Source organism: Poecilia reticulata, linkage group LG2, assembly GCF_000633615.1.
Source record: "Poecilia reticulata strain Guanapo linkage group LG2, Guppy_female_1.0+MT, whole genome shotgun sequence".
NCBI lineage: Eukaryota > Metazoa > Chordata > Actinopteri > Cyprinodontiformes > Poeciliidae > Poecilia > Poecilia reticulata.
In genome coordinates this window covers 17,178,709-17,187,750 of record NC_024332.1, presented here as the reverse complement: position 1 = coordinate 17,187,750, position 9,042 = coordinate 17,178,709, and the positions used below count along the sequence as shown (strand labels likewise).

At 38.4% G+C, this 9,042-nt stretch overlaps 2 protein-coding genes across 5 annotated transcripts in view; both read right to left on the bottom strand.

Moving 5' to 3' along the window:
- Positions 1-6,407, bottom strand: part of tfg (trafficking from ER to golgi regulator) — a 13,598-nt gene extending 7,191 nt beyond the window's left edge. The window contains exons 1-6 of one of the 3 annotated variants that reach the window (XM_008433957.2): positions 6,228-6,407; positions 3,165-3,375; positions 2,971-3,054; positions 1,452-1,598; positions 821-988; positions 567-644 (exon numbers count right to left, since the gene is read on the bottom strand). In XM_008433957.2, the coding sequence (XP_008432179.1) occupies positions 567-644; positions 821-988; positions 1,452-1,598; positions 2,971-3,054; positions 3,165-3,348 (661 nt within the window). In that variant the 5' untranslated portion in view covers positions 3,349-3,375; positions 6,228-6,407. Of the gene's footprint in view, positions 1-566; positions 717-820; positions 989-1,451; positions 1,599-2,970; positions 3,055-3,164; positions 3,380-6,227 lie in introns of all 3 variants that reach the window. The other 2 variants (XM_008433949.2, XM_017303577.1) reach the window with 2 other exon arrangements.
- A 755-nt stretch (positions 6,408-7,162) lies between these two features.
- The window catches only part of jagn1a (jagunal homolog 1a), an 8,268-nt gene continuing 6,388 nt past the window's right edge, over positions 7,163-9,042 (bottom strand). Inside the window, exons 2-3 of one of the 2 annotated variants that reach the window (XM_008433925.2) lie at positions 8,154-8,254; positions 7,163-8,059 (exon numbers count right to left, since the gene is read on the bottom strand). In XM_008433925.2, coding sequence (XP_008432147.1) covers positions 7,597-8,059; positions 8,154-8,254 — 564 coding nt within the window. In that variant the 3' untranslated portion in view covers positions 7,163-7,596. Of the gene's footprint in view, positions 8,060-8,153; positions 8,846-9,042 lie in introns of those variants that run through there. The other variant, XM_008433935.2, reaches the window with a different exon arrangement.

Here is a 9,042-nt window from a genome sequence, read left to right as displayed (position 1 = left end):
TAAAATTGCATTTCTAAATTACAAATAGCCCTAAAATGATGTTAATGCACACACCACTTGTAGTGAATTGGAAAACCTACAATCTACACTTTCAGAATTTGTAAATAACTCGACATGTTCATGGTTTTCACATGTCTAAAACAGCACCACTTCTCATTAGTTAAGAGACTAATACTTTCATTTCAGGTTGGATACATTTAGATGATACATTTGCATGTTGTGTTATTGCAGGGGCACTTTTAAGTTAGGTGGCCTTGGAGAGTTTGTTAAATGGGTTAAGTGATCCTCAGCCTGAAAAGTTTGAGAAACACTGCTATAGAGTAGCTTCTACAAATGCTAGCAAAAATTCCAATTAGGACTACAAAAAAAAGAGATTTCTCAAGCTACACAACCTGAAGATAGCGTTTGTAAGGCTAAGTTGGTGCTAACTTTGAAATAATGTGCCATCCCAGCTATAAAACAAAGCATCGCTCTTCTTTCTCTATCGGGATGTGTCTTACCATTGAGGAAGTATGTCTTTTTTCCCATCCATTAATCAAGAGGATCTTTGTGGGTCAGTTTCTTACCATCAACTCCAGTGGGGGGTCCCTGTTGTACGCCAACATAAGGAGCCTGTGGCTGAGGGGGCACTCCTGGCTGAGGCGCTGCAGAAGAGGAGGAAGCAATGCTGTCAGGAGTCCCTGAGCGCTCCTCTGTTGCAACAGCAGGGGGAGCAACTACATTTTTTTTGTTGTTTTTTTTTTAAAAAAGAGAGAAGCATGTTAGAGACAAAACTGAACGCTTTCCAGGGGAAGGCGTCCCAGGYGTCCCAGTGCCGTACCTGGGGCCTGGTCCTCGCTCAGACCAAAAGCAGAAATGACATTCTTGTTGACCTCGTCCTGGTTTTTCAAAGGGTCAAAGGCCGACATGCTGGCTGCGCTGACCGGAGGAGCCTGTTTCGCTGTCGRGTCTGCCGTCARTACTTTGCCTTCACGCCCATCCACCGATTCTAGAAGAAAACAAATTTAAGACGGAACATTTTTAAGTCCTTAAATGCAAGTAACAAACTGCATTTAGAAGAGTCAAGAGAGAATTACAAAAATAGTCAGAGAATAGACTAGTGCAAAATATTTGCTCACTGCTCTGATGTGGTAAGAACCCATTTCTGCTCTTATATGGCTTCGGCCAAAATGAATTGTGCATAAGMCGCTCAGAGAGCTGCTGCTCGCAAATATCCTGCTAAAATAATCAAATGCGTGTTTTAATAGAGACTTGTATAAACTGCCTCAGTCTGGTGTCAGAGTCTAAGTCAGACACATTTCCTTCGGTTCTCCTTGTGAAATATAAGCATCTGCTACTTTTGGGGTGTTCCTCCAAACTATTCTGGTAAGTCCYAACAGGAAGGGAGAAACAAAGAGAGAAGTTTCTCTTGTGTTACTTGAAGGTGTATCAAGTTAAGGTGAGTTGCTCACCGTGTTCAGGCGCCGTGGAAGTCATTCCAGGCTCTGAGGGCGGCTCCAGGCTGTCAAGGAGGTTGTTGACTTTATTCCTGAGCTCAATCAGCTCCCTGCGCAGGTACTTCACTTGACTGGATTCCAAAGGCCGAGGCTGACCATTCACTGCAAATAAAAACAATCACGACATTAAAAAAATGATTAAAGAGTCAGTCATAAACTGGCAGGATTATGTGCAGAATCCTGCACCTAATCCAATGTTTCTTTTCACAACAACTATCTTCAACCCTCGTCTCCCCCACTCTGAACCGACAGAGAAAATTAGGAAAGAATAAATAGGAGTAGACATTTTTTTCCATATCGGTTCCTGAGTTGTGCATAAGACGGTATCGGCTTCCCGGTGTTTGTGGAAACGGCTCGGRGCACAACGCCCCGGTTCAAGATGTTGGCCGTTCTGAGATCACAGGCATGATCTACGCCTTTCAAACTTGGCACAAGTTCAAGGCAGTAATCTCCAGATGAGGTCATAGCATTTGATCCAAAGCTCGGGCTTGTACCGATTCGCCCTCGTTTCAAAGAAGAAAAACATCTTTCAGTTGTTGCACTAAGGTGCAGTTYGTGCACTTTTCCCACAGCAAAATTCAAGCACTTTCCACAAAGTTTGAAAAGTTTTACAGCACCACACTTTGGAGTTAAAAGCAATACAAATGAACTAAAGAAGACATTTTTAATACACTATTACATGATATGATTTATAAATAATGTCTTGTGATGGTGTTGTACAAAGCAGGGACAAACTAAAATGTAACAACAGTTTATGTTTTGAAAGTTCTCTCACACACCCTGTCCATCTGACAGGTCTGAGAACAAAACACTAATGCAAAGAAAAAAATATCCTCTAATTTCAATTATTTTAAACATATGAAATATAAGATGCCCTTTATTTCAATTAAACAGATYATTAAGCTATTAGGCATAATAAACATTATACTGAACAAAAAGATTTGTGTTAAGGTAAATGAACYTCCTGCTCACATTTTGCTTAAACACTATAAATAATCGCCTGACTTTCTGTAAAAGGTATTTTCTCATCAAACTGTGCAGATGGAATATCAAGCACTTTCAAGGACTTTATATAGAAATYAAACAMTTGTCAAAAAAGAAACGTATAATTACTAAAAACTACTGACAGAAGCCTTGACCGACATGACAGGCCGAAATAGTAACACTTCTAAGAGCTACGGCTAAAGTGAGCTAGTACGTAATTTAAATTAGGCTTTATAACCCGGTCTAACTGCCACGACTGGGTTTTGTGATAAATCTGACCATGACTTGTCATTATTTGTTTGCTCATCCAATTTCACAGGAGACACAGTGAAATTCCACAGACACCGAGTCACAGGGCAGAGCATCGAGAAAACAAAAGCTCCACTGCCCTCCAGTGACGGGCTGACGGAACAGTGCAAAGAAAGAAAATTTGATATCTTTTTGTGAAAATGTGAGAGAAAATAAATAAAATAAATAAATAATAGCTTACCAAATAATGTCAATTTGAGTATTCTACTGCACTGGATTGCAAAGGAGAGGTCAGAGCTGTCAAAAATGGTGATGAGGTCATCATCTAGAAATATAAAAAAAAAGACAAATGAAAAAAAAAAAAAACGTGCAGAAGTTATACGATGCAACAGAGGTAGACGCGCTTTGCATTCGGTTCAGAAGAGGGAGACTCACCTTCATCTTTGTATTTAATGGTAACTTCATCGTTACTCTGCAGCTTGCCTCTGAAGACGCGCTGCATCATCAGCACCAGCTCGTCGTATGTGATGTCTTCATTGTGGATCGGGATGCGTCGAATGTCGTCACCCAGCTGGGCTTTGATGATCAGCTTGCCGCTCAGGTCCAGCTGTCCGTTCATGGTGTCGTCTGATCTCTGCTGCTCCCACTGCCTTACCGAGGAACAAGAGGGGCACGTTTAAAAACACTTCGTCTTCCCTTATTTTACAGCTCAAAATTCAAGTTCAAACTTTTAAAAGCACTTGACATAAGAATTCCAGAAAAACGGTTTTATGTAAACGTGTTCACTTTTTTAAAATCAATTTCTTTGTTAAGATCGACACTTACTATAATAAACCACTGAGGTATAGTAAGGTAGCTTTATTTATGTAGCAYGTTTTCAGCAACAAGGCAGTTCAAAGTGATTTACATGAATTAGAAGGAAATACAAACAAAAGAAAACCAGAAGAAAGACAAACAGCTAAAAGTATGTAGCTACATATCGGTTCYCCATGTTTYATAAGAATAAGTAGTTTGTATAAACTACTATCATAATTTATAAACTAGTASGGGTTTCTCTGGATTCTTCTTCTGATAAAACTGAATGTTGGTTCCAGTTGTTCTGGGTTGAGTTCTAGATTTGTACAATATAAAGCTAAATGTTAGCACTGAGGTTGGTGAATACAATTATTAGACAAGCTCAAAACAAAAAAAAAACAGGTAAGACAGTGGGTGTGTGTATTGTAAATGGGTCATTATGTTTAGGTCATGAGCATGAATAGACTTGCTGTTTATTCTACCACTACACAGTGACACAGAAAATATGCCTCTGTGCATCAACTAGTAGCAAAAGTAGAGTCCCAGTGAAGAATGTCATCTTATGTAAAGCCCCAACGACACTGCTTCACAATGTTACTATTGGCAAATATTTTAGATTGACTGCGACATTTTGCAATAAATATCCCTTCTGTATTGAGCTGATCATATGCCTGAAAAAAAAAAAAAAAAAAAGGAAAAAACATGAGCGTTCAGGCTCTACCCTGGCTACCGTCCTAGTTGATGAACATCACTTTCTCTCTGCGAGGCAATTTTAGAAAAATCTGTGAGATGCCAGTCATGAGGCCAACAAAATCAAGCAGAAATTCCTCAAAAGTATGTCAGCAGATCAGGTGGGTGGCTGCAGTGATAAGCATGTAGGACTAAAATATGTTACAGTAAAAACGATGTATTTAACAGTTCTTTATTAAGCTAACTTAAACTGATTGTATTTACTTTGAGGAGTTCCAGGTGGGCTGATTATCTGAAAAGTCTACCAAAAAAATAACATCAGAGATTCAATGAACAGAAGAGTCTAAGGGTCAAACGTCAGCCTGTGAAGTGGCAAAGACAGCCTTCAYGTTGACTTTGACCAGAACGCTCAGTCTTATTGATAAGAATGGTCTTTCAACTTAATTTAACATTAACCACAACAATTTACTGCAATCATCAGGATTTCTTTTATTTTTCATCTAAACCTCTCTACATTCCCATTCCTTCTTCATCAGCTTTTAGTTTATTTAACTAACAGCCTCTCCATTCCTGGTTGTGTTGTATATGATTGGATTTTGATTACCTGTATGTATATTAAAGAAATAACTTGGGTTAAGATTTAAACAGAAAAAAATTCATCTCAGGGCAGACTCAAAACAACAGAGTGGAGAAAACAGCTACATTTTCTTTTTTGTCAGTAGTGAACTCAAATTGATTTTAATTAGAATCAGATTTTTTGGGGGGAAACAAGCTAGTAGCATACACAATTTATTTAACAAGGCAGGAAAGCAAAACAAAAGCAAAACTCATCTTATTTTTCCACATTAACATTACAGATGGGGTACGATCATTATTAATAATGTGGGGGGAAAAAAATTAAAGAGAGGTAATGATAAACTACAACTGGTGATCACCCAAAAAGTGAAAGTATATATATAATTTGTGAATAGTGAATCCTCGATTAGTGTTACTGTTGTAGTGAAGTAACCTTTAAGGTTTAGGTTGCATTTTCAGAGCAGCATTTATATTTGTAAGGCTTCATGCAGCCTCAAAACTCTGTACGCAAATTTTATTTAAAACACACAMAAAAAAAGAGGAGTCATCAAACACTCTTCAGTGTGACTTCTGTCACATTAAATACTACAAAATACTGTGATTAAGTCAATCTTGCCCATCCCCAGTTAACATCAGCCGCGATCCAACATGTCAGTTATTATCTTCCCGTAGATTCAGTATCTGAGAGGTTTATGCCAAACAAAGCCCCGCTGTGGATTTATTTGCAGAAATCCTACTGCTTTGGCAGTCCTGGCCAGATGAGTAATTGGCTAGATGCTAAGGATTGTGTTGTTGCTAACCTTTAGCACACAAGCAGATCAAATGGCGACACCGAGAAACTGATTTCCTCTGTGATTTCAGGGCGCAAAAATCTCTGGAATTTAATGAATAAAATAATGATGCATGCCAACTTTGCCTTTATCGGTCGCAAAAAAGAGCCGCCCAACTTTGTTTATCACATAACAACAACGCAGTRTGACTGGTTAAGTTTGACAATCCAGGCCTTTTCAGTACTACATACATGGGCTACACAAGCCGAACATAATAAACAATCACTTTAGAAAATATATGTACAACAGTAAGCAAATGTAATAAACGGTTTAGTTCAATTTCAGGTTACACCAAAGGTCAGTAAGAATCGACTTAGATGTGTTTCTACAATTAACAAGCACCTACAGATAAGTGAAAGTTTACTTTGTAATCCAACAACGTATTGACGCAACACACTGTTGGATTATAAATAATAACATGTATGGGTAACTGAAAACTGAAATTCTGCTGAATCAGTCTCTGGGTGAACCAACGTACCGTTAGCTACATAGTTAGCAAACGAAACATTAGCCGGATACCGCTAAGTAGTAGCAGCTAACAGACAGTGATGACATAGAAACTGCTGAGTGATTACAGCTAAACATCCAAACCAATGCGGTATTTTACCTGAATCAGACGACTTCACCACGTTGTGTGTTCACAGGTTTCCCCGAACCGTGAAGTTCTAGTTTGTTAGCTGGCCTAGCTAAGTCCAGGAACCAGCATCAGGAAGTGTCATCCAGTCTGTCAACGTCAACCAGTACGTGGCATTCTCTCCGCGCAGCCGCAGACCGTCTGGAACAAAGTGTGTTAGGACTACTCCCCTCTAAATTGAATAGAAGAACAGGATTACATTTCTTCTATAGTCAATATCTTGAATAGCTTGAAACCCAACGCATTGCACTGCACAAAGAGGTATCTATAATTGATATTCGTATTTACTGATAAACAATAATTAGAATATCACTGTTTGGGATTCCGCCCTGTTTAAAAGAGATGGACCCACCAATGTTAATATCTACAAGCCCATATTTAAACAGGATATTTAAGTAAGTAAAAAGCCTGCGACCAACTAAAGTACTCCCTGGACAAAATGTAAAATATTTCAAGCATCCATGAAAATGTATAAAACACAGCACATTGACTGTTGTTGTTTCTTTAAATGACAGAATTATAGTAATTTGTGAAAAGCTTGTTACACAGTTGAACAAAATTTTGTGATAAATACACATCATAATGCAAGTCCTTTGAGTTGGATTTCAAATTAATTGTGAGCTCAGCCGATGCAGTAGGCACCAATCACACAAGCTTAAGGTGACAAAATATTCTCACCTTAACAAATTTAGATGCTTTTTATATATAGCAAGCATATTTTGCATTTTAAGTTAAGCCAACTGTACTATATCGATGCACTGTGCTACATTTATTTTGATTAGCTTTAATACAGTAGTTTTGGAGACATAAACTAAATGTAATCAAGAAAACATACAATACATATTTTTTGTTTCTACAAGTCAAAATGAAGTAGTGTCATTAGGGTGCTTAGAATGACCAAGCAGACAGAGGTTGTGATGATTTTATTTCTTCTTTAATGTTTTTTTTCTCGCTAAAAATAGAGATATAATCATAATTCACATAACATAATCAAATGAGACCAAAATAAATCACCTAATATGAACAAACACTGGGAGTTTAGAAGCAAAATGTACACACTGACACAGTTTGTGTCTTTGTTGTTGTGTAAGCATGAGCAAAATGAAGTCACTGTAACCTGAGTTCTTTTTAGAGAAAAGCAGAAGCTGGCTTATTATTGAAGAAGGTGCAAATATTTCATTGGTTACTGCAGACACAAGATGCAAGCTAACCTGCTGCTTATTACTGTTCTAGGATCTTAAATATGCTACGTTGTGGGATTTTTTTCTGACCAAATAAATGCAACTGAATGAAACTTGCAACATAAACATAAATTTTCCAGAAGCAATCCTTTTCTATACATTCATTTCTTCTTCTTTTCCTGAGTGGCATCAAACCATGAATCTAAAAGTTTCTTCATGTAGTATATCTGCCACGCATGCACTTGAACAGCAACCACCATGATGAGGTACATAACAGTCACAGCAGAGAAGCCAAAAATGAAGCGGTACGCTTTTCCGTGGCGATAGAGCTGCTGAGCTACGGGAAACATCTCCATGCCACCATAAATGAGAGGCGCCACAGAGAAAAGCCCTGCACTGATCATGGATATAACCAGGTAGCTGATGTTATTGTTTGGGAGTGACAGGCTGCTGCAGAGGAGGGGGATGAGGCTGAGCAGGTAGGGGTACTCCCACTGGTACGGTACGGACACCGTGTCGTGTGAAACCAGGTCAAAGTGGCTCACAATCACTTGCGCAGCCACTAGCAACCAGATCAGAAGGTGGACCCAGTTCAGCTTCCGCACCTCTGACTTCAGGGAAGCGCTGCAATATAGAAAGTCAACATTCAGATTGATGTTTGGATATATAAAAAAAAGAAATAAAAGGTAAATATTATCAATATAAAATGTATACTTGCTTCATCTGGTAACGTGGGGCCACCTTTTCTCTGGGTTTGAAGTCAGTTCCATTTGGACTGACTGTTCTGGGGCCAACACGGGATGTCATGTTCGGGCGATCCTGTTCCACACAAAATACACAACTTTACACAAAATAAGCCGCAAATATTTCTATTTATTGTTTAGATAGAAAATATAAAAAGGTCAAACACAGATAATTACTTCCTACAATAATAATAACTTTAGGTGTTAGATTTTTAAAAAGTCAGTGTGTTGTGCAGTGCCTTAACTTGTTCACATCCGTTGTGTTGTATAATTGTAAAGTGGAAGTAAAAAAAATAAAAATACAGTATATACAACATTTGTTGCCCTGCTTAAAGGCAAACCTTTACAGGTTTTCTTCTAGGAAGGTCCTATATGTCACTATTTGCATCGGGCCACAAACTCAGACTAGCTTCTCTCCCCACAGCATGATGCTGCCATCATCACATAATATTGGGAATGGTGTGTTCAGAGTGTGTTAGATTTTCTCCAAATGTAGTGACTTTCATGTTGAGCTAAAAGTTCTGTTTAAATTTTAATACAGTTTAGATCCAAGCAGATTCTTCTTGAATCTAGATGATTGATTGAACAGTAATGACACAACTAGAAAATTCCTGCAGAAATTTTAAAGGGGCATGCCAAAGTGTGCCCGTCGGCTTTGACGCAGCGCTTTGATGCTAAAAATTAGCATTAATGCTAAAGAAAGCTGCAACGTAGTCAATAACCTGTGGAGAGGCAGAAGCATGTTGACTAAGCTGTACTTGTACCATTCATTATGTTAAAATTGATGCATAAGCTAAAATTAGCCAATATGCTAATGTTAGCTTAAATGCTGGCAGTAGCATGTGGAGCAACAGGAACATGTTG